Source organism: Monodelphis domestica, chromosome 3 (genome assembly GCF_027887165.1).
Source record: "Monodelphis domestica isolate mMonDom1 chromosome 3, mMonDom1.pri, whole genome shotgun sequence".
In the NCBI taxonomy this organism is placed as follows: Eukaryota; Metazoa; Chordata; class Mammalia; order Didelphimorphia; family Didelphidae; genus Monodelphis; species Monodelphis domestica.
This window is the reverse complement of record NC_077229.1, coordinates 292623950-292649334: the sequence shown is the minus strand read 5'-3', so window position 1 is coordinate 292649334 and position 25385 is coordinate 292623950. Positions and strand designations below refer to the sequence as shown.

At 35.5% G+C, this 25385-nt stretch overlaps 1 protein-coding gene across 4 annotated transcripts in view; it reads left to right on the top strand.

The window, feature by feature from the left end:
• PRKDC (protein kinase, DNA-activated, catalytic subunit) overlaps positions 1–25385 on the top strand; it is a 166211-nt gene that overhangs the window by 123090 nt on the left and 17736 nt on the right. For 3 of the 4 annotated variants that reach the window (XM_056823883.1, XM_056823882.1, XM_056823885.1), the window contains 11 exons: positions 828–966; positions 5972–6160; positions 6834–7058; positions 7888–7996; positions 9712–9823; positions 11743–11932; positions 18003–18177; positions 19126–19319; positions 21773–21953; positions 22619–22779; positions 25074–25285. In XM_056823883.1, coding sequence (XP_056679861.1) covers positions 828–966; positions 5972–6160; positions 6834–7058; positions 7888–7996; positions 9712–9823; positions 11743–11932; positions 18003–18177; positions 19126–19319; positions 21773–21953; positions 22619–22779; positions 25074–25285 — 1887 coding nt within the window. The remainder of the gene's footprint in view (positions 1–827; positions 967–5971; positions 6161–6833; positions 7059–7887; positions 7997–9711; positions 9824–11742; positions 11933–18002; positions 18178–19125; positions 19320–21772; positions 21954–22618; positions 22780–25073; positions 25286–25385) is intronic. The other variant, XM_056823884.1, reaches the window with a different exon arrangement.

The following is a 25385-nucleotide window of genomic DNA, read 5'->3' as shown; positions in this document are numbered from 1 at the left end:
TGAACTCATTAGTTTTAGTCATGATTTGCCGGCTCTTTGGAGCCAAGTAAAATAAAAATAATCCCCCTTCCATTGGCACTTTGTAATGTATATTAGGATTGCTATTGCACCTCCCCCAAATTCGTCATTTTTAGGTTAAGCATTTCTAACTGGTTACTTCAATTATTGATTTGCCTATTTTAAGTGGAATCTTTTTTTGGTGTCTCCTCTGACCCATGCTAAATGTTTTTAAAAAATAGTAAAATTTGTAAATAGTTGTCATTCCATTCCTTAGAATTGCTATATCCTTATTCTTCACAGTGTACTTAATGCATCCTGACATTACATTAGCCCCAACTCCCCAGCTGGATCATGCTATTTATTCCTTGGTTATAGAAACAAAAAACATAATTTTCAAATGATTGGCCATCTAGCAGTATCTCATCTCATTCTGTACTTGTTAGTTCATTTTCCAAACCTTAATAGGAGGAGATGAGAAATGTATTAATGTGAAAAGTCTGTATATACATGATATCTCCTTATTAAGACCATCTTATCTACACATTCTTAGGTCATAGTATGTTTTCAGAATAGTTTAACTGCATTAGACACATAGAATAATGAAATTATTTTAACAATAAAAAACAATGGTAATGTCAGAATTGGAATAGTTATACTAAATAAAACTAACTTTTTAAAATTAAAGTTGTGATTGTATTTTCTTCTAAGTGTATCAGTTATTATATGATTCATCAGATTGTCAGTGCCAAATATTAATTTGCAGTGCAAATATTAATTTGTTTCTAAAAGGCATATTTAAGCGCTTTTCTTGTTTTTGTCTTTTTAAGATTATATAGGTCCATAGGAGAGTATGATGTCCTTCGAGGTATCTTCAGTGGTGAAATTAAAACAAAGCAAGTAACACAGAATGCATTATTAGCAGAAGCTAAAAGTGATTATGCTGAAGCCGCTAAACAATATAACCAGGTAAAATGAATCAACTGCAAAAACTTTTTTTAATGTATTCACTTTTTTCTAAAGGAACAAATTAAGATTGTTAGTTTGAATATTTAGAACTCTCATATCCCTTGGTTTCATGTTTTCTCCTTGGATTTAACATGCAGTTTAATAGTAGAAATTGACTTTAGAATAACCAAATGCACATTGATTGCCCTAGCATCATTTATGCCTTAAAATAAGCCTTTTAATCAGAGATTAGAGGACAAAACACAAAAACTTTGTGCCTTTTAAAAATTGTCATTAGTTACCATGAAATTATAAAAATTTTTCCTGTGAAATTTAGGCTAACTGATAACTACATAAGTTATATGGTAGCTAAATGTTCAAATGAAAGAATCTTAGTGTTGGAAATGGTTTTGAAAATTCTATCCTTTCCTCTTTGCCCTGTTTTCTCTCATTGCTTATTAAAACAAATATTCAAATCAACCTAAATAAAATGATATTTTTCTCTTTTTCTTCAAAGACCTGCAGTTGAAATTCCACAGCCTTACGCTATTGTAATGTTTCACATATATCACCATTAGGGAATTCTTTCTTACGTTAAATATAAATTGTTCATCTAGCCCTTTTCAGTTGTTCACTCATGGTATAGAAATGACTGGGTACTTAAGGCTGATGTCTTTGGAATATAAGCCCTGGCAGGTTCCAGAATGCTGTAAAGGTTCCAAGTACTATTCCCAGTCCTAGAGTCTGTTTTCCAACAGCCAATCTAACTAGATAGTGTGAGGCTCATTAGCAGTAGATAATGCTGACTGCTAGTGGGATGCATTTTTTGGTTGAGCCATCCCATGGAATGGCCCTAGTGTGGTCTTTTTCTGCTTCTGCAGTAATAGTGGCAGAACACTAGAAAAGAAAGGAAATGAGATGGTGTTAAGAATCCCACAATTTTAGGTTGTTTACAAAAACTAACATAGCTTTTGTTACTCTAAATGTGAAATCTTTCTTCAGTGAACTGACAGTCCTCAAGCACCTAAATCCTATCAACACTGGTGTCCTCACTGTAAAGAAAACCGGAACACAAAAGGAAGCTGAAGCTCAGTGGAAAGGATGCTTCACAGATTTTCTTTGGAGAGGCAAATAATGGAGTTAGTGGAGTTGGCTTTATCTTTTATCCCAAAGCAATAAGAAATATTGTTTCAAGGTTTATTTGATGTTTTTATATTGCAGTGTTCAGTGTAAGTTTTTGCAGGAAGATCACCATAAAAATAGTTGTACCAATATCTGTTGCAGAGGATGACAAGAGAAATTGTACCATGGACTTCATGAAATGCTCCAAATTCACACTTTTAATACTCATTAATACCGATGTATGTGCAGCCATTGTGCAGATCAATAGTCAACAGATACCAAGCATTTGCTAAAGGATTGCTGGTGTGAGGCATTCTTAAGTGCTGAGAGAAAACAAAAACTTGCTTGTCTTAGGCAGCATCAACTTGATCATCTTGTTAAGAGGGGAGACATGGCAGCTTTTAGTGCCTCCTAATTAGCGAATTGACTTATCTGTGAGTTCTTAGAATGAATGTTCTAGATCCATGATGGAGAATCTATGGTTGCCAAAGAGAGCACGCAGACCTCTCTGTGGGCACACAAGCTGTTGCCTGCCAGTTTGTACTAGAGAGGCAGAGGGACTCAGGTGGAGCTGCTCCCATCCCCCGCCCCTCTGCCCAACAGCCAATGGGAGCGCACAGGGGGTAGGAGGGGTGGCTCACAGGCAACAGAGCTTGAGGGGAGCAGAGCACTCAGGCCACTCCCCTTCCCCTCTCTGCCCTCACTGAGAGCATTCCTCACTTTACCTACCCCTCCACCCAGCAGCCCAATAGGAGCTTCCTCCCTGCCCTGTGTGGGGGAGGGGCACGGCATGTGGTCTCTGGGGGGCAGGGCATGGGGCACAGCACACAGTCTCTAAAAGGTTTGCCATCACTGCTCTACATCATTAATAGAAAGAGAAATGGAAGTGAACCTAATCCTGCAGAAGTAGCAATGAAAGAGGATAGTACTTTAAAGACCTCAAATTATACTCTCAAGAAACAATCATCTAAATGATTGGTACTTACTAAAAATTAAACAGAAACAAATATTGATCAGTGGAGAAACAAAAAATGAGAAATAAATTTATTATTGTTTGATAAACCTGAGAATGTAAAGTGCTATCAGGAAGTGCTCCCTATTTGACAAGAACTGAGGAAATTGTTTATTTGAAATTAGGCTTCATCTAACATCTTATGCCTTATGCCATGATAAACTTAACATGGAAGCACAGCCTGAGTATAAAAGATCACATCATTAAAGAAAAGTTTGTAGAGAATGAAATCGGATATTGTTCACAATTAAAGCAAGAATATTGAACAAGGGGTAGAAGCAAAGGGATAGAAGTCAAGTAGCTAGTTTTGGTTATATGAAATTTAAAAACTTTTTCATAAACAATAGAATAGGAATAGGATATGAAACAAACACAAACATCTTGACTAACTCAAGGATTTGGATTTGAATTCTATCTCTGCTGCTTATTTTTTGGTGACATTAGATAAAATACATCATCTCTCTAGGCTTCAGATTCCCTTTCTGTAAAGTTAGCAGTCAGAGTAGATGGCCTATGAGGTCCAGCTCAGAATGATATTTTAATAAAATTACATTTTAATAAAAATGATATTTTAGTTCAGTGCCTGGCACATTGTAGCCATTTAATAAATGCTTATTGAATCTCCTAGATATGGAAATCAAATAGATATATAGGACCAAGTTTCCCAAGGGATGAGTAATCAAGGCATATTAAGTTTTTAAATCAAGAAATGAAAACTTAACTATATGAAAGATTGCTGCAAATAACTAATATGATAAATACAAATTAACATAAACTTTACCTCATTAATGTGACTTTACCTCATACTGAACAAGTTTGCAAAGATGATAAAAGAAATAGTTAAGGTTAGAGCGTTTATAGGGAGATGAACACAGTAACACATTCTTAGTGGGGCTATGAAGTCCAATTCTTCTGGAAAACAATTGGAAATTATGCTAAAAAGTGACTAAAATAAATAAATATATATATATATGTATATATATATAACACAACACTTTTCATGGTAGCCAAGAACTAAAAATAAAATAAATGCCCCTCAAGGGGTAGCTAAACAAATTGAGGTGTGTGACTAATTGTAACAGAATTTTACTCTGAGAAATGACAAATATGAATAATTAAGAGATGTATAGGAAAGTTCATGAACTGATGCAGAGTAAACAGATTCAGGAAATGATGTATATGGGGGACACCCCACTCCCACCCCTGAAAACTGAGCATTGTATGTTTGACTGGAAAAGATTTGAGAAAATCACACACACACACACACCTCCCCACCCCCCTTCATTGCAGTGGTGGGAGGCTGAGTTTAGAACATTGCATATAGTCAGATTCATTTGATTGTTGTTTAGTTTTTTTCCTTTTGTTTTTGTTACACAGGATGACTCTCTGGACAAAGATATATTTAGAGGGGGCAGGTGATATAAAAACAGATGGCATCAGGAAAATAATATTTTTTATTAACAAAAGAAGGAAATTTTTTTTAAACCATGAAGGTTCACCTCATAAATTTTCAAAATAGTAAGAATGACAAAATGGGAAATCTTAAAAATATATTCTTCTGTTTATTTACATGCATCTATTTATCTCACCTACTCTGTACCCTGTTGATCCTTTGTCAAATAATACCTTCTCTAGTGTGGGGGAGAGAGAGAATTACATGGTGATGTAAAAAATAAATTTAAAAAATTTTTAAAGGGAACAATAAACAAGAAAGAAAATCCTTGTTACAAGAAACCCACATATATGAGATCATGGATCCATCAACACATCAACATTTTTCATATTTCAATTTGCAACTTTATTCTGTGGCCTCATTTTGTACAAAGTGGATATGGCCAATGGTTAACTATCCTCTACAGAACATGTTTTTCTATAATTAAGTAAAGGTAATATAGTCTGAGTGCCTTTACTTATTTCTGTGTCTTTAACCTTAGACATCTTGGTATATTGGAAGGAGCCAGATCTTCATGATAATGGTTCACCCAAGATCACATAGATCTTGAGCCTTTGCTAGAATTCCCATATCCAGTATCCTGACCCACAGCTTCAGTCAACAAGCATTTTTAAAGTACTTATATATCAGGAACCATTCTGAGCCCTAGGGGAGACATGAAGGACAAATGGCAGTCCTTCTTTCAAGCAGTTAACATTCTGTGTTGGCCTCTTCTCTGATCCCTTGCCTATTGCCACCACTTGCTTTTATAATGAATAAAATTTTCACTAGTGGTCTAGTGAAAATTGGATTCATATTAAGTAGTGGCAGGATTACTTAACTTAGTTCTGCTAAACTGTATTTGAATTTTAAATTATAGCAAAATAGTGCTAGCAATAATTGTGAACATAAGTCTTTTTTGCCATTCATTTTTATACTTTTTCATCATATTGGGGCAGTTTTCCCCTTTCAATATGTAAAATGTAATGATTATAGTATAACTTTACAACTAAAAGGATTTTTGAAATTACCCAATCCAACAATTTTTTTTCAAAATAAGGAAGCTAAAACTAAAACATTTTTGTTTTTTTAACTGCTCCTTTGCTTTTTTAGTGTCGTATTTTTTATTTTTCCCAAGGTTAACAAATTCTTAGAAGCTTTTTAGATATTTAAATTGGTTGCTAAATTCTTGAAATTTCCCAGTATTTAAAAGCATTCTTAACTTCTCAAAGTCAAGCCACTTGGTTAGCGATTTTTTAGTACAATTTGTAGCAATAAGTCCTTTTAAAAAATTAAATAAAATTAAAAATAATATTTATAATTAACCTCACACTTTATTGTTCCAATTTCTTTAGGCTTAAGAATATTTATATGCAAATGGCCCCACCACTGCCAATCTCTTATTTTCATACTTGACCTTAATTTTTTTGAAATCATCTTGGTAACTTTCTTTTTCCTAGGCTTTAAATACACAAGAGTGGTTAGAAGATGAACCTTCAGAAGCTGAAAAGGATTTTTGGGAACTTGCATCTCTTGAATGTTATAATCACCTCACAGAATGGAAATCATTAGAGTATTGTTCTACCGTCAGTGTTGATAATGAAAATCCTCCCGATCTGAGTAAAATTTGGAGTGAGCCATTTTATCAGGTTTGCAATTCTTCCTTTTTAAAGAAGACTAAAACATAGTTAATATTTAAATTTTAAATAAAAATAGAGCTGTTATTTAAAACATTTCTACATAATTATTTACTTATATTCAATAATTAGTCATAACATGTTAAATTTTGGAATATATAGAATGGCCTTCTTTAGTGTACTGGAACAGCCTAACTCTTCATCCCATCTAGGTTGCCCCTTCTGTCTAGATGAAATTAATTTTAAAATTAGAATCTTCATACTCTTGCTATATCTGTGTACTGATTTTCCTGTAGCTTTGAATGTTACAAATTGTACTTGGTAATTAGTATTAAACATTAAATACTTCCACCTGATTGAATTAATATTTAGGTTCAACTAATTCAGTTAATTTCCTCAGAACTCCTTTTATATAACTACCTTTTTTGTTTCTCTTTGTAAATCTTAATTTGCATGGGACATCCAAACTCTTAAGCTGGCAGGGGAAGATGTTTCTGCATGGTTGTGGCAATGAAATAAAAGATGGCCTTCAAAATTATGCCACTTTTTAAACAAATGTGTTTGTGTCATTAAAATAATTTTAATCTTCAGACCTTTACCTAAGATACTATTAGGAACCTAATACCATTTTTTTTGCAAACACACACACATATTATTAATTTCAGTGAGTTTTTCTTTCCTTTAGGAAACTTATCTACCGTACATGATTCGCAGCAAGCTAAAGTTGCTGCTTCAAGGTGCTAGTGACCAGTCACTGTTAAAATTCATCGATGAAGCTATGAAGAAAGAACCCCAGAAGACACTCATAGAAGTTCACTATAGCCAGGAATTGAGTCTTCTTTACATTCTTCAGGATGACTTTGACAGAGCAAAATATTATATTGAAAATAGCATTCAGGTTTTTATGCAGGTAACACAAACATTTGTAATGTGCTGTGTTTAAAAATATTAGTAATTGTCATAAACTCCCACCAAAAAATTTCAATAGTAAATATTTGTCTTTTTTCATAATATCAATTTCCTCCTTTTCTTTTCTTCCCTCTTTATCTGTTTCTTCTATCTTCCCCATTATACTTAAAAAACTATTTTTGTTCTATTATTGTCTTTATTCATTAGCTCCCATATTTTTGACTTTTTTCAGTACCCATTAAAGCTTAGGTCTGCATTCAGAGCAACTGTATAAAGGATAAAAATTCTCTGGAATAAGATAGCTAGAGCTTTTGTCCTGTTTCTGTTCCCCTTTCTGCCTCTGCCCAATTTTATGTGCATTCTCCTTCTCCAGTTAAATGTCTTGGTGTACTGTGAGGAGGTAGCTGTTTAAACTAGACGCTACTTAGCTTAATGGATGATTTATTATTTGTGGTTTGGGGCAAGTTAGTCAATACAGTTAATGTTCCTCTTTAAAAAATTAGATCCATCAAAATCAATCAAATATTCATTAAGTGCTTATTATTTGGCAGGCACTAACAATGCAACAATTCCTACTCATAATGAGCTTACATTCAGTGGGGGAGACAATAACTATGTATATGAACACATCAATATAAAGTGATTAAATAGGCATCGATTATTAAAACTTTTAAATGCAGTCATTAACTAGATAAAAGAAAGGTTTTTTTCTGACATACACAGATTCTATGGCTCTAGATATAGATAAGTGAATGCATTTTCAGATTTTAAGGGAATATGTTGACTCTTTAATACTATAATTTGTATTATATAAATACTTTTTTCCTTAGAATTATTCCAGTATTGATGCTCTTTTACAACAAAGTAGACTAACCAAACTACAGTCTGTACAAGCTTTAACTGAAATTCAGGACTTTATCAGCTTTATGACTAAACAAGGTAAATTTTTTTTCTTATTGTCCTTTTCTGTGTAATTACATTTTGGGATTTTGATTCTGTGCCAATAGAAAGTATGTTTATTATATTTGTAGCTCATAATTGACTTGGATATATAAAATATTTCTATCAGGAGTTTTATTGTACCCTTCATAAAGTTAAAAATTTGAAGAAGTAGATCAAAACTTTAAGATTAAAAAAGTTTTTTTTCAGATTGATAATGCACCATCCTGTTCTTTTATTTAAACTTTTATCTATCTAAAACTATAAAATTTCTTTCTTTTTTTTTTAAACCCTTGCTTTCTGTCTTAGAATCAATTATATATTGGCTCTGAGGCAGAAGATCAAAGACTAGGCAATGGGGGTGGGGGGTGGCATTAAATGACTTGCTAGTCAAACAGCTGGGAAGTGTCTGAAATCAGATTTGAACCTAGGACCTCCCATCTCTAGGCCTGGCTCTCAATCCACTGAACCACCTTGCTGCCTCTTACAAAATTGCTTTTGAAAATTACTCAATAGCCACTTGACCAGTTTCTCTGCTTTTAAGTGTCTATCCTCTTCCCTGTGTCCTACAGAGGACTACAGATGAAGCTGAATGTACAGAGCTGATCATGTTACTGTTCTCAAATGCCTTCAGATACCTGCCCATTTCCTGCCAACGAAGGACATGTTCCTCAGTATATCACTGGAGACTCCTATAATCTAGCTTTTAAAAAAAAAGCCCTGACCTCAATCTTAGAATCAGTACTAGGTATTCCTTCCAAGGCAGAAGAACAGTAGGGGCTGGGCAGCTGGGGTAAGTGACTTACTTGCCCATAGTCACACAGCTGGGAAGTGTCTGAGGCCACAGATGAGCCCTAGACCTCCTGTCTCCGGGCCTGGCGTCCTATCACTGAGCCCCCTCGATGCCCCACCATCTCGCTTTGCTCTACCTTTATTTATTCCTTTCATATGTTCCAGACAATTACACTAGTTACTACTTTGTGAACATGTTTTCCCCATGTTGTCTTCTTTGTATTTAGAATTGCCTTTCTGTCTTATCCCCTTTTATTCTCCTTTCATTTCAATCTCTACTTGTTAAAATCTTACTTATCCTTCAGGAACCAGCATAAATACTACTTTCTTTTAAGATGTTTTTCCTGATCCATCTAGCCAGCAGTCAACCCTTCTCCAGTTTCTCATAGTACTTTGTTCCTCTCATATTTATTTTGTATTATCATTTTTGCATAAATATCTTTTCTACTAAATAATAAACTCTTTAGGGATGTTCATTTTCATATTTCTGTTCTTGCCTTGTGGATACTTATAAAATTTATTCCATTCATATTACAAGTAAATAGTTGGGCTTAATTATTTATATAATTTATATAATTAATTATTTTAAAGTGGGAAATTATTAAATACATCTACTCAACATCCAATTTTACATTTGTTTCTAGTTCAGTTTTTCTAACATACTGGAGAAAATATTGGCAGTGTTATGATTCTTTTAACTATTCCTATTTCCTTTTTTTTTCCAAACAGTTGAATTTTTAAAAAGCCAAAACTAACTGTTAACTTCAAGTTCTCTTTTGTTCAAGAAAAGAAAGTGTTTTTTTCCCCTATTCAAGCCAAGAAATTTTAGCTAGGATTTTTTTTTATTGGTGTTGACCACCACTTTGTTGATTGATGCTTGGCATTGGGCTATGGGTGTAGTCATCCTTTTAAATTATTTTTAGGTAATTTATCATCTCAAGCTCCCCTTAAGAGACTTCTACGAATCTGGACAAACAGATATCCAGATGCTAAAATGGACCCAATGAACATCTGGGATGACATCATTACAAATCGGTAAGATGAGATGGTCGGAAGAATTAACTAAAGATTTTTTATTTTCTAAAGTCTCCAAACTCCTTTTTGTTTTTTAACCATACAGAAATCTGAGGTTTGATTAAAGTATAGGTGTCCCATATTGTACAGATCTTATGTATTTTTTCTCCTAACAGAATTGTTCATTTTTTTAGTTATACATCTTGGCTCCCTGACATGCCAACCTACAGCCTCTTTTCTCCCCTTCTCCCTCCCTCCCCTCAGAAGCCTAAGTAAAGAAAGCAAGTGCTTCACCACAATGTTGAAGCTTCTGCTGAATCCCTTGCATCTGGATCCTGGCTTTACACAGGGTTTTGAAAGTGAAGCTGTTTGTGGCAGTGGCAGCATCAGTGAGTAGAATACATAAGAGGAGCAGTATTTGCAGCAGCAGCAGCAGCAGTACACCTACTTCTTGTTAGCCTCCACCTCCCTCTGCCTGTCTGCACTCCATTTTAGGTAACAGAACTGAACCAAGGAAAGCGCTACCCGTAATTATATTATGCCTTCTCATTCAGTTATTGTGATAATTCTATAACCACCAAGATCACAGACTATAGACAAAACGATCTACCTCCCTACTTCCATGAGAACCAACAGTTCCATGTAAAAGAAAAAAAAGAAAACACCAAACGGGCACATGGAGAAGGTCACCTCCTTTGGGTTTGGGTCTGTGTGTCCTCACTTCTCAGTGTTTAGCCATCTGCTTATTTAATAACATTCTGACTCTTCAGTTTGTTTATTTGAGTTCTGTAATTAAGTAGGACTATTCACTGAAATCAAAGAAGTAGCCTGGTAACTCTAGGTAACAATCTGTACAAAAATCTTCTTGCATCTTAGTTATGATAAATACACAGGTTATGTCATGGATGTATCATGTTAATCATTTTGCATTTAGCAAATGGTCACAACCTGAAAATTCTTTCTTTTGCAAGAGTCAAACATGTTAAGCTTTCAAGCGTTAAAAGAATTTAAAGTTCTTTGCTGGAAGGGAGCATACATTTTATACTTTTCTGGGACCTTAGCTATTTTGTTATTATAGGCTAAAAATGAGGACTTAGGGAATAGTTTTTGACTTAACACAAGAACTAACAGATTCAATAAAATATAAACATGTGAGTTCACACTCATCATCTTGTGGGAATGGAGACAATAGGTGGTAAACAGTTCTTCCTTTATGTAAATTCACATTATGCAAAGTTGACTTTGCCTAAAGAGTTCTGAAAGAAACCTGAATTATATGAAACACCAAACACCCATCCTTTACAGTGTGCTCTCTGTCTCTCTGGGTGCTCTTCCGCCTCCCAGACCCCAACCAAGAAAAAAACAAAAACAAACCACCTCTAAGTAAAAGCAGAAGAACAGACTTGGAGATCACTGCTGCCATTGGAAGGGGGCTTGGCTTGAGACCATCAAGAGAGGTGACCTTTGCCCAGCTCTGCCCACCTGCCTGTGTATCTGGCCCCCGTGAGTCTCTCTGTCCTCCCCATCTTTGTTTTTCCTCTTGGTTCTGGCTAGGCCCCCACATGCTTCCATGTGTTCCCTGCTCTTGCTTTTCTGCCCTTGACCCGTTTGACAAATTTGAATTAAATAAAAATCACTTTTATAGGTTTGTAGAGTGATTGCTTACATAAAGCAAGAACTGTCTGCATTTTGCTAAATCCCTTCTCTTATGAGATAGACTGTAGTAAAATAGTGACTTTTGAAGATTTGGACTATTGAAATGAAAGCCAAGTTTGGAACACTATTGATTGAAAATTTTTAGTGACTGATATTTAAAATAATAATCTTATTAATGGGAAATCTGAGGCTCTGATTCCATGGTATCTAGATGATATGTATTAGATTAGGAAATTTGGTTCCTTTCATGGATCTATGTTATTTTTTTCCTTTTCCATGTGTAGATGTTTCTTTCTTAACAAAATTCAGGAGAAGCTTAGTGGTCTCCAGCAAGGTGATAGTATGGAAGTTGATGAAGATGAAAATTTCAGTGATAAGATGGAAGTTGAGAATCAGGAAGAAGACATTTATTCACTGATTAGAAGCTGCAAGTTTTCCATGAAAATGAAGATGATAGAGAGTGCCAGAAAGCAGGTACTTGCCTAAAAATATTATGACATTCTGGAAATAAGTCACATTTGTTATTAAAACTTAGGGGGCTTTAAATTTTTTGTTTTTAAGATTGGGCCTGTGTATATGGTTTCCCCCCCCCCCTTCTTTAAACATTATTAACAATTAGAGAGTAAACATAATAAAATGTCACATAGGGATTTCCTTTTTATTCTATCTAGATTTTACTAATCTCTAAAACCAACATGAGGTACCAAGTCTCCTAATTTTCTTGATCACTAAATCTGCTTTTGCCTCCTTAGGTTGAAAGCTTCTCAAATCCAATCCTGAATTACCTTTCCCTCCTTTTTCTGTGTCTTGATGAGCCATTCTTTTCCTTTTTGCCCTTAATTGTTCTTTGCTATAGTCCAAAAGAATGTCTTATAGAATCTTTTCATAAGTCTTTCAGGATAGTCCCAGATCATTCATTGCATTGCTGGGTCCTCTGAAATTATTGTTAATCATTAACATTTCACTTGAGAGTAACTGATCCTAAGGAAATTTTTCTTCATGTCAAGCTAAATTTCAGCTCTTTTTTAATACTTTGCTCCAAGTTCTTTTCTCCAGGGAACTTTTCTAAGCTACTGTTTTGAGTTCATTCCCTAATGTGCCACCCTTATTTAACTTGAGAATTACATCTTTCTCACTAAAACCCTCTTTTTCAAAGCTTACCTAAGTCAGCTCTCTTGTCCATTCTACAAACCCAGATTCACTCTTCGCCATTTATAAAATCCCTTATTTTTGGTGGACTTTTGGTTTTCCCAACATTCATTCTTAATCACTGATTGACAAGGTAGGTTTCTTTCTTTTGGACAAAGGGTAGATGATGAGAATTAGTGAAACTCATAAAAAATATTGAAATGGTATCCCATCCATAGGGAAAAAAATTCAACTCCATACCCACAAAGTTTAGAAGTTACTCTGTTAGAGTTGGGTATTGTTACTTTATTATAATAAGTATTAAACACATATTTGTAAGTGTTCATAAAATCATAGAATTTAGAGCTGGAAATGCACTTCAGCAATCATATAATCCAGCACCTTTATTTTACAGATGAGGAAACTATAGTGGGATATCTTGTTATTTAAAGGAAATCTTTGATGTATCCTATAGTGAATCAGAGAATCCCTTTATAATTTGAATAATTACCTTTTGGTTTTTCTTCTTTGTAAGTTCAGGACTTTTTGTAGTAGAAAGAACTCTAGGCTTTGAGTCATATCTGGGTTCACATACTGACTGATATCTATTAGATTGTGATTATAGGTAAAACAATCAACTTCTGAGCCTTAGTTCCTTTGTATATAAAATAGAGCCAATAATATACATCCTACCTTACAGTGATACTGCAATCTATTTTTGTGGCCAGAAAGTTCTATCTCTGTAGTTGGGGCAATGTGGTAAAATGGATTGTGAGCTGACTTCAGAGTTAGGAAAATTTGGATTCAAGTACCAGCTCTGATATACCCTGCTTGGGTGAGCATAGGCTAATTTTTTAACCTTTTAGAACCATAGGCAGTCTAGAACTGTAAATTGAAGATCATTGCCCATCTGCCTCATTCAGATATATTTCATCATAGATCATTCTTCATGCTTAAATTATAGTTCTGGACCATCTAAAAAAAGTGAAATTGCATACAAAAAACCCAGGAATAACTAGTTCCACTAAAAATGTAATGCTTTCTGAAGTCCAGTGGATCCTCATTGCTGAATAACAGTCCTTTTATTTATTTACATTCATTTCACATTTTTTCATTCTTATCCCTTCCTCTTTATCTCATGCCACTTAAGTGAGTAACAGAACGGAAGCCAAGGAGGCAAATACCACTGGATTGAAAAGTGTGCAGAGGACAGTAAGGTGTAAGAAGACTAGAAATGTAGGTGGGAGACCAGTGTCTTCTGCCAGTATCTCCTATTTTACTCCAATCTATTTCCCTGGACAAATGATCCTGCTCCATCCCATCTCCTCCAGTAGATTTCTGTCATTTCCACTCTCTCACTAATCTTCATTCTCTCCTGTCTACCAGCTGCTTCCATACTGCTTAAAAACATACCCATGTCTCCCCTATCTTTAAAAGCCTTCATCTCACATCCCTGGTAGCTGTCATTCTGTAACTCTTCTTCCTCTTATGCTTTGAGGTTGTCCATAATCAGTGTTGCGTTTTCCTTTTCTCACAGAATGATGGCTTCTAACCTCATCATTCAAAGCTGCTATCTCCAGCGTTACCAATAATGATTTCATTAGCAGTTCTTCTTGATACTCTTCTCTCTAGGTTTCTGCATACGCCTCTCTTCTGCTTCTCACTCCATTCTGACCACTCCTTTCTAGTTTTTTGTTTGTTTGTTTGTTTGTTTGTTTTACTAAGTCATTATCTAGGTTTTGCCCATTAACAGTGAGGGAGATTCTATCCGTCCTCATCTCTGGTTTTGCTTTGTGATCTCATTAGCTCTCATGGATTTGATTCTCATCCCTATGCAGATGATAATCAGGTCTGTTTATCCAGCCCTCACCTCTTGGCCTGCAGGCTTCCGTTTCCAGCTGCTCATTAGTCATCTCAGACTAGATGTCCTGTAGATATCTTAGGCTTAATATGTCCCAAATAGAACTTGTTATCTTTTCCCCTGAGGGCATCATCCTTCTCTTCACTCAGTCCCAGAAATTCAGTATCATCCTCAATTCCTCTCTCCCCCACATCTAATTAGTTGCTGAATCTTGTTGACTGTTGTTGAAATCTCTTATCTACTCTCCCTTCTCTCTGATGCTCCCAGCAACCTTGTGCCACATGTTTGGACCATTGCAATAGCCAGCTAGCTGCTTTCCTCCCTGCCTCAGGTCTCCCCAGTTCAATCTATACTCGGCTGTGAAAATTTATTTTCCTAAAGTCCAGACTTGACCGTGTCATCCTCTACTCAGTAAACTTCAGTGGCTCCCCATTACCCCTAGCATCAAATATATAACCTTCCATTTGGAATTTAAAGCCCTTCAGACCCTGGTCCCTTTCCCACATTTCCAGTCTTCTTACACTTTCCTGCCCCCCACATTCTCGTCAACCCTTGGCCTCCTTTCTGTTCTTCACACCAGACATTTCATTTCCTGACTTCATGTATTTTCACTGTCTGCCCTGGGATTCTTTCTTTCTTCATGTCCATTTCCTGACTTCCTTCAGATCCCAGTTAAACTCCTTTATCTTTTACAAGAAGCTTTTCCTGATCTTCCTTAATTCTAGTACCTTCCATTTATTGCTTATTTCCAGTTTATCTTGTATATATTTTCTCCTTCATTAGAGTCTGAGCTCCTTGAGAGCAGGGATTGGTTGCCCATCTTTGTAGCACTTCTCACAGTACATGGCCTCACATAGTGGGTACTTAGTAAATCCTTTTGCCTGGCCATTGACTGACATGCTAAATGATTCTCTGTCACATCCTACAGTTGCTTTCCAAAATTTTAGTTTCTTCAGTGTCCAAACTTTACCTTCACCCCTCACCTCTCATGAAGAAAATCAAGACGATTCATCGGAACTGCCTCTTCCACATTTTTTGACTTTGCCTGTCCTTTCACCATTAACTTCAGTCTCATAGGATGTCACCTATCTGCTTCCTTTATCTCCTGGGTACTGCTGTATCCTCTTTCTCTCATGTCTAATTGCTTCTTCTCCACTGATTCTTTCCTCTCTACCTATGGAGTTTGATCTCCCCTATCAAAAAAAAAAGAGTTAAAAACCACAATTCCAGACCTCAAGATATTATTCTATTTGCTTTCTTTCCTTTAATGACAAATTTACAGAAAGATTACTTTTTCTTCAGTCCCCTGAGATCTGAATTTGATTCTTTTCAATTTAATTGCTCCCTCCAAAGTAATCAATTTCTTTTTTATTATCATATCTAATGGCAGTTGTTCTTTTTGAACTTTCTACATCATCATTTGATATCACTGATGAACTCCTACTCCCCCTTCCCTTACTATTTTACTCCCTTGGCTTTCATACAACTACTTGATCCTTTAGGACCGATGGTTTGTTCACTGTTTTTTCTTTGACATCCCAAAGGCTCTATAGAGTGGACCTTGTTTCTTCTTTCAACAACCTCTGTTTTGGCAATCTTATTCACTCCTTTGGTTTCACCTATCTACTATATGTAGAATCACAGAATTTGAGAGATGCAAAGAACATCAGAAATCATCTAGTTTAATAACCCTTATGAAGGAAATCACTAATATATTATACATCTGAAGTGAGCCTCTAGTCTCCTCTTAAAGGTCTTCAGGGAGGAGGAATCTACCACTTCTGGAGATAACCTATCCCATTCTTGGATTTTTCTAATTGTTGGGAAGTTTTTCCTGACATCAAGCCTGAATATTTATTCATTTATTTATTTTCTGTAGCTCCTATCTTTCTCCTTGTTCTATCCCCAAGGCCAATCAGAATAAATTTAATCTCTTCTACCCAACAGCTCTTCAGATGCTTGAAACAGCTGTCATCTCTGACTTTTTCTTCTCTGGCTAAACTTTTTCAGTTACTTCAACTGATTCTCATATGATATGGATCCTTTATCATCCTGGATTCCCTCCTCGGAATGCTCTCTCTCTAATTTATGTCCTCCTTAAACCATGATGTCCAGAACTGAGTATAAATTCTCCAGATGAGGACTGCTGAGGCAGAGTAAAGTGTGTTGCTCTTACCTTTATTCCTGAAGTTATCTCTCTCAATTCGGCTCAAGATTGTTTTAGTGTTTTTGTTTGCCTTATCATATTTCCAGTTCATCTTGAGCTTCCAGACCACTAGTCTCTTAAGGTCCTTTTCATACACTTTGCTGTCCACCATGCCTTCCCTAGGTAGTCATGAAGTGGATTCGGGGCCCAAGTGTACGAATTTTGGTTATTCCCGTACTACATCCCATCTTAAACTGATGACTCCCCAAAATATATCTCTAGTTTGGTCTCTTCACTAGGTTCCAGCCCCATATTTCTATCTGCCAGTCACATATCACCACTCTACCCAAACTTAGAATGTCCTAAACTGTGAACTCATCGTATTTCTCTAAAACTTGATTCTACATTCCTGTTGATCTCACCTTTTTTCCCCAAGTCATTCAGGTGCCAATTCTTATTTATTCTTTACTATGCCATCTCCTTCACTTTTCACTTAAAATCATTGTTAAAACCCTGCCAATTCCATCTTCCAAATTCAAACTTTGGCATTTTTCTCTTCCTTTCCATTGCTATCACTTAAGTCCACATCTTTTTAGCCTCTCACTTGGGTAATTGTAACAGCCTTCTAAATGCTTTCCATCCTTCTCTCCAGTGGCTCCCATTCTTTGCTTCATCTTCTACACAGCTGACAGAATTTTTTTCTTAATGCTTACATCCAATTATGTTATTCTCTAGCTTAGAAATGTTCAAGGGCTCCACTTAGACTACCAGATAAAACACACAATTCCTTACTATAGCTTAGTCTTCCACATATAACATCAACCTTCTTTCATGGTATTGGCTTTCTCTATGTCTCATCCACACTGAACCTCTTCCTGTATCATCCTGTTCTTTCTCTTACCTTTGCCAGTAAATATGCCCAGGTATGGGATTGCCTCCATCTCCATGGCCTTGGCCTTACCCATTGATAATCCTATCTTTTCTTCCAGTCCCACTCATATATTACCTCTTCTCCGATTCCTAACATCCCAGCTAGATTCCTTCCTTAAATCTCACAGGCCCGTCTGACTTCTATGTATCTAATGTGCGGATAATGAATCCCATCATACTAATTCACACTGCATAGTTCCTTTGAGCTAGAACCATTGATCATATTAAAAATTTTAAATAGTGTGAATTTGAAAAGTTGGTACTATTTCATGGAATCCATTGTTTGTACATAGACCTAGCTATACACTTCTTTGAATATATACTTTCTCTACTAGATGACAGATTCTATGAGGATAATTTATCACTTTTCATTTTTAATTCCTTCAGCCTTTCCTATTCTTTGTACATAATAGTTATTTGTTGTATAGTTACAGAACTGAGTTATGTAATGATTTATAATACTTTTTGTGTTTTTATAGAACAATTTTTCAGTTGCCATGAAACTCTTAAAGGAGCTGCATAGAGAATCCAAAACAAGAGAAGACTGGCTGATGAAATGGATTCACAGTTATTGTCGATTCAGCCACAGTCGCAGTCAGACTCAGAGTAGTTCTGAACAGATTCTCACAGTGCTGAAAACGATCTCATTATTGGGTATTTATGTTCTTTTGCACAAAATCTACCCCTGTTTTTTCACATTTCCATAGAATATGGTTATTTCTTTACAGATCATTTTTTTAATCAGAATCCTTTCATTGTATTTGTTTTTTGGATGTTTGAAAATTAAGAACTTAGTTATAGACAGTCTCTAAAACCTGGTGAAAAATGACTTTTCTAAAGAAAAGAGAAGAAAATTTGGAGTTGAGCGCAGGTTCAGAGTAAATTTTTAGAACCTGAATCTCTTTTTAAGATGAAAAATCATAGAACTTTTCCCTTCTTCCTAAAAATGTTGTGGGCCTCAGTTTGATATTACTGCTGAGCATTTTAATCTCGGAAGAAAGTGTTATTATAACCAAATTCATGACCTTTATGGCCTCTCCTTTTAGATTTCGAACATTTAATAAGTGGCTTATGAAACTGAGAAGAGAAAAAACTTTTTGCTAGGATTCTATTTATACCTAGCCTTGTTGTATTATTACTTAATAATACCTCATCATTATTACTTCTCCATCTCCATCTCCATGTGCCCCCAATTTTGGTCATATTTTCACCTGTGATTTTTTTTTATTACTCTTAAAGATTTTTTACATTAAATATAATTTATCACTTAATTATTTTGAGCCAATTAAATGAAAAATTTTTGATTGCAGGTTGATTTTTACTTTTAATTTTGTTTGGATTTTGATAGGGTTATTGCCAATGAAAAAAATTTTATTGAAAACCTTACTCAAAAGTAATTGATTAGTAAACAATGTGAAATCAATCCTTAATCTTTTCTGGAAGGCAACCTTATTTAATTTTATTTCACTTTTCTAGCCACCTTAATTTGAATAGTTCTTTAATTTAAAACATAATTTTTGCATTCTACAAATTTTTTTAAATTTATAGGATTCATTTGCTTTTAAAATATTTTAGCTCTTTTTTTGTTGTTGGGTGATCCAGCAGATGAGAGCACTTCAAGTTATCAAAGCAAGAATAGCCTGGCTTTCCGTAATCAGAACATTCTCCTGGGTATCACTTACAACATCATCGCTAGTGCACTCAGCAATGAGCCAGCTTGTCTTGCCCAAATTGAAGAAAGTAAAGCTAAAAAAGTTTTAGAATTGTCTGGAACCAGTTCTGAGGATACTGAGAAGGTAAATAATGATGGGAAATTGAATGTTTAATTTTTTTAATATTGTACACGGGCATGAATTTCTTCCTATAATGAAATAGTATTATCAGTGCCACTATATTTTCTAAATGCATTTCTTTGTCATCCATAGCTTTAGGTTGGGGGGGATAGTAGAACATTAAAAAAAAGACTAACAAAACGAACAGCAAAAATATCTTTTGCTTTTATTTTACACAAATTGTGGGTCATGCAGGAGCAACAGACACTGCCAGAATTTGAAAAATTAAGGTATCACATTTCTTTGTTATAATAAAATAATAACAAATGCGTGAGTGAAGTCTATTGTAGCAATTATGAATCAAAATTTTAGTTCTAAAACTTTTTATCTCTTAAAATTCCATAAATGAAAATCAGCACATGTCTATTAATTGTTTCTATAACACTTGGAATTTTTGGTACAAAAATTGAACTTTTAAGTGATAACTCAATTTAAACCAGGTATCTTTAACCTTTTTTGTGTCATGGACTCCTTTAGCATTCTGATAAAGCCCATGGGCCTCTGTTTTTATTATATAAAATAAAGTATATAAAATTACTGAAGAATCTAGTTATGTTGAAATAGTTATCAAAATATTTTTGAAAGTTTTTTAATTGTTTTAAGTTAAGTTAAGAACCTCTAGTTTAGACAATTTCTTTATAATAGAGCCATTTTTAAAGACTTGATCTCCTTAGTTCATTGCAGCTGGAAGTACAGCTGCCATTCATGGGCCCAATTCTACTACTGATTGGTTCAGCTTTGAATCACTCCATTTATGACCTGATCATTTTGCCCTTCCTTGTGTTGGCACCTCATTCCCAGGGGCTCCCCATATTGTTGCCAGACTTAGTATAGACACATGATTGGCTGGACCTCCAAAACCCAAGTAATCTGAAAACCTCAACTCTCCACCATAGCAGAGATTATCAGTGTGTGTCAACACATCCAGACTGCTAGATCCACCTTCCCAATAGATCTTATATCCAGAATATCTATATATTCTCTCCACTTATGTGATTCCCACCACAGATCAGACCCTCCTCATTTTGCCCCTTAGCCATTACCATTGCCTTCTCTCTCTGAATCTCTCTCTCCATCTGTGTGTCTCTCTGTTTCTTTTGTCTGTCTTCCCCTCTCTCTTTTTCTCTTTCTGTCTCTCCCTCTCTCCCCACTCCAATCTTATTTCATATTAGTTTCCTTTAGACATCCTACATTCCAGCCATATTGGCCTACGTGCTATTCCCTAAAATCGATATTTCATCTCTTGCATCTGTGCATCCCTACATGCTGCCCCTGTTCCTGGAATTCTCTTCCTCATCTTAGAATCCCTAGCTTCCTCTAAGGTTCCGTTCATGAGCTACCTCCTGTGGGAAGCCTTTCTTGATCCCCTTGGTTTTTTGTGTTTTTTTGTGTTTTTTTTTAAGCGCTCCCTCCTTCCTCAAATGACCATGCATATTCTTAGATGTTTTACCCTCCCAGTAAACTATATACTACTTTAAGATAAAGAAAATGTTTGATTTTGTCTTTGTAGCTGAAGTGCCTACTATACCATGTTCAAAATGTTGGTTGATTTGTATGAAATGGAACCTAATTGTAGTGAATTTTTTTTTATAAAAGCTATTTTGTTTATTTGTGCAAATTTATCTCCAATAAAAATTTTATTAAAAATCTCTACTAGTCAATGGGATAAACTGGGGAATATGATACAAAAAAGAATGTGTTTTTCATTCAGTTATATGAATGTTTTTGTTTACCTTGGAACTGGGTCATGGTAAACCTTTTAGAAATGGAGTGCCTTGTTCCCCTTAATCCAGACAGGGGAGGGAGGAATGTCCTCAGGTGCATGGAGCGGGGAGGGGAACAGCTCCACCCCAAGTCTCTCTGGCTTTCAAGTAATGAATGACCTCTGATGGACGATGGCATATGTGCTCAGAGAGGGCTCTGCCTGTCCTTTTTGGCATGCATTCCATAGGTTTGCCATCAGTGCTCTAGACCCAATTCTTTGCTACCACATGTACTAAGTTTCAGGCTCTTCTAATGTGCCTCTTTTAAAATAACGTCTTTAGATATCCTAACTGAGTCCTGTGTCTTTGTGGTCCGTGGTGGAAGGTCCGTGTCTTTTAGTTAAGAGGTCTTGGTTTTTATATCTTCCTACCCACTTAAAGAGCAACAGTATCTCAGTCTTCCACAAAGAACAAGAGTCACATGTTACAGGCACTCTTTTCCTTTGCTGGTATTTGATGATAGTTTTCTCAGTAAGAAGTTCTTCAGCTTGAATTTTTGTTTACTGTTTTTCAGGTCATTGATTATTATCTTATGATGTTTGCTGTTAAAGAGTACAACAAAATGAACTTCATTTCTCTATTAGCAGAAAATGTCATATTTTAAAAAGTTTCAGTTACACATATAGATTATGTCTTGTCATGATTGGATTCTAGGTTATTGGAGGTCTGCACAAAAAAGCATTTGAATATCTTTTTAAAGCTGCCCAGAGGGCTGAAGAAGAAGTCCAGCCCCATACTATTGAGCATGTCAATGTAGCTGGAATCATAGATGCTTATATGACCTTAGTAAATTTCTGTGACAAGCATCTACGTAAAGAGGAAGAAAGTACATCAGGTGAGAGAGAATCTGGGGAAATACATTGAATAGTGATTTTGCAGAATGTGGGCTTTATCCAGTGGGAAATTAAGCAAAAAGTAATTGTTCATCTTTGAAAGTTACTATACATATAGAAGATATAATTATATTTAAATAGAGTGTTGTGCTTGGCATATAGGTGTTAGCAAAAGCTCATTGATAGATTATACAAGAAAATAATGGCAAAAATTCTGTGACAAACTTTACAGCTTTCAAAGTGGTCATGACATCCTTAGAAAGAATGTCTGCATTTGAACAGATTTCAGCTATCCTCTTATCTTTCCATTTACATGGTTTAAACTTTCATATTTTCCCTCATGGTTGTGACTCATGTGGTCTGCATCTTAACCCCTGGAACAAATTCCCTAACCAGCAGATGCTCCTTATGTTCTCTGCCCAGGACATGATAATGTTTCATTCAGGACAAATAATCTAATAGAGAAGATGTTTTGAGATAAAACCTTTTCCTCATAATCCAAAAATGCATCTGATTTGCATTGGTAAAAAAGAAGTGAATAGAGAAGAAGGGGCACGAGAGTAGGGAACAAGGAGAGGGCTTTATCTTCAGTCTTGAGTTTGTTATCCTCTGAACAAAGGGGAAAATGTGTTTTTAACACATTTTCTTGATTGTGTTATTTTGATAGTTATCGATACTGTAGAGCTGCAGACATATCCTGCACTTGTGGTGGACAAGATGTTGAAAGCTTTAAAATTAAATTCTAAAGAAGCCAGGCTAAAGTTTCCTCGACTTCTTCAAATTCTAGAACGGTATCCAGAAGAGACTTTGGACCTAATGACAAAAGAGGTTAGTAAGTTCTGTTCTTAACATAAGAACTTTATTTTAAAGCAGTCCCATTTATATTTAAATGTTTTCATACAGTAATAATTATTGAATAGCATTTTCTAGTAATTAATTTTGCTTGGTTTCTTCCTGCTTTCATAAAAATATTTCATTCATGTTACTATAAAATAAATAAGCAACCCTATTTGCCTTGTTTTCCCCATGGGTTTTGAGGGAACAATGTGTATGAAAACAAACCAAAAAGAGTAAAAGTCATGGGCACGTTGGGATTGGGACATATATTTTCTTTAAAAACTGAGCAACCCAAAAGATCAGACAGTTGATCATTAAGGTTAAATTATAATTTATCCTATTTACATGACAGTCATTGCTATAAAATAGACCAAATAAATTCAGGATCATTGAATCAAACATTGTTAAGCATTTTCTCTGTCTAAGGCATTGTCGTGAAAGGTTGAGAGAGTTAGAGATAGAAGGATAAAAAATTATACTGTCCCTGCCCTTAGAGAATGTCTGTTTTGCTACATTCAACCTGTACATAGATGAGTATCGTGTGAGGTGTGGGGTATGATGGAGTGCTGAGAAGTAGGGAGGTAAGGGAGATTCAGACAAAGTGTTTTGGGAAAGCTCAAGGTGGGAGAGCTGTGGGATCAGGGAAGATTTCATCATGAACATTGTTGCCAGGAGGCAGGGTTAGGAGAGAACTGTTGTTACCACCATGACCACTTTTTATAATCCTTTGTCTGTCCATTACATTCAACTGCAGAAAATAAAGGGAGATGTGCAGGATAATGGCTGTGGGGCTTTTCTACCATATCTTCTTCTCCAGTGACATGGCTGTGACTTGCTCTGCCCTCTGAAGTCCAGCAAGGACAGTCGGTTCGGTGTATCAGTAATGTCCTACAGTGGGAAAGAATTTGAGCATCAGTAGGAGAAGTGTGTCAGGCAATGCAGGGTACTGGTAAAAATGTGGGAATTCATAGATGGCTTCTAAACTTAATAACTTAGAATTACATCTTTCATCCTTGCTTTGCCTTGGAGCTGACGAAAATGCTAATGACCAATAAGTGGACAAAGTAAGGAGAAGAAAGCAATTTGTATGAATCGAATCTACGCTTGAATATTGAGTGTTAGGAGATCATTTCACAGAAGCTTTACTGTTAAAATATGCTTTTTGAAGAGTATATTCTTCAGAGGAGAAGGGAAAGAGAGCATTGGGCCAAAAGGTTAGGAGTCCTTGGTCCTAGCCCTAGCTTTATCACTAGCTAGTAATGTTCTTCAATTTTTGCAAGTCATTTCACCTCTCTGGTCCTTAGTATAATTATGAAGTTACAGGTCTCAGCCAAATGAGCTCTGTACTCTTCAGTTCTAAAATCTGTGATCATGCTAAGCTTTCATTGGAAAACATGAGGTTTACACACTGAATTCTGAAACAAATCTATAACTGTGATCTTTAAAGAGATATACTTTAGTAGTGCAGTCTCTCCCATCAAAGCCCTCTTTTTTTGGCATGGAAATGACTCTAGGTTTTCAAAGGCATTGTCAGCAAAATACAAGTTCTACTGGGAGTTACCAAACTTGAAAGCCCAGGAATATGGGCATAATGATGTGTCTTCCATCTAGAGACCAACCTACATTCAGGGAGGTTGTTGATCAACAAATTGGCTATAGGGTGATGCATTTCTTAACCACAGCATGTTAAGGGGGCAGCTGGGTGGCTCAGTGAATTGAGAGCTAGGCCTAGACCTGGGAGGTCCTGAGTTCATATTTGGCTTCAGATAGGTTTTAGCTATGTGACCCTGGAAAGTCACTTAACCCTCATTGCCTAATTGTTACCACTCTTCTGCCTTGGAACCAGTGTACAGTATTTAGTCTAAGATGTAAAATAAGGGTTTAAAAAAAAAAAGGATCTACTAGTACAGAGAAGAGTTGTGATCTGTATCATTAAAGGAATATTATTCTACTTTCTAATGAAAACAAATTCTCTGAGTTTTGAGATAAGTGCTCAATACTAAGTTAAGATTAAATATTTTGAGTTGTTTGTAAATATTATATAACTTTTTGGCTCCTATATTGTATTTGCAGACAAATCTGATATAAATGTTAGGTATTAGAAATGGAATGTTATTTTTGCTTCTACCACCATTTAAACAAATAGCATGTTATTGTGGTTTTGGTGAAGAAATAGAAGTTTGCCATCCTTAAAGATAAGTATTAAAATACCAGGGACATGCGTTTTGATAGTTCCTGAGATTATTACAGAAATTATTTTAGTGACAACTTTGTGTGTGTTTTAGATGTCTTCCATTCCCTGCTGGCAGTTCATTGGTTGGATCAGCCAAATGATGGCCTTGCTTGATAAAGACGAAGCGGTGGCTGTACAGCACACTGTAGCAGAGATTGCTGATAACTATCCACAGGCTATCATCTATCCTTTCATGATAAGTAGTGAAAACTATTCCTTTAAAGACACTTCTGCTGGGCACAAGAAGAAGGAGTTTGTGTCAAGGTGATACTATAGTTACTTTTCTGATAAAATCCTAGAGACAGTTAATGATAAACAGGAATAATAAAATAAACAAGTCCTATCCTGTTTCTAAAATGTTGCT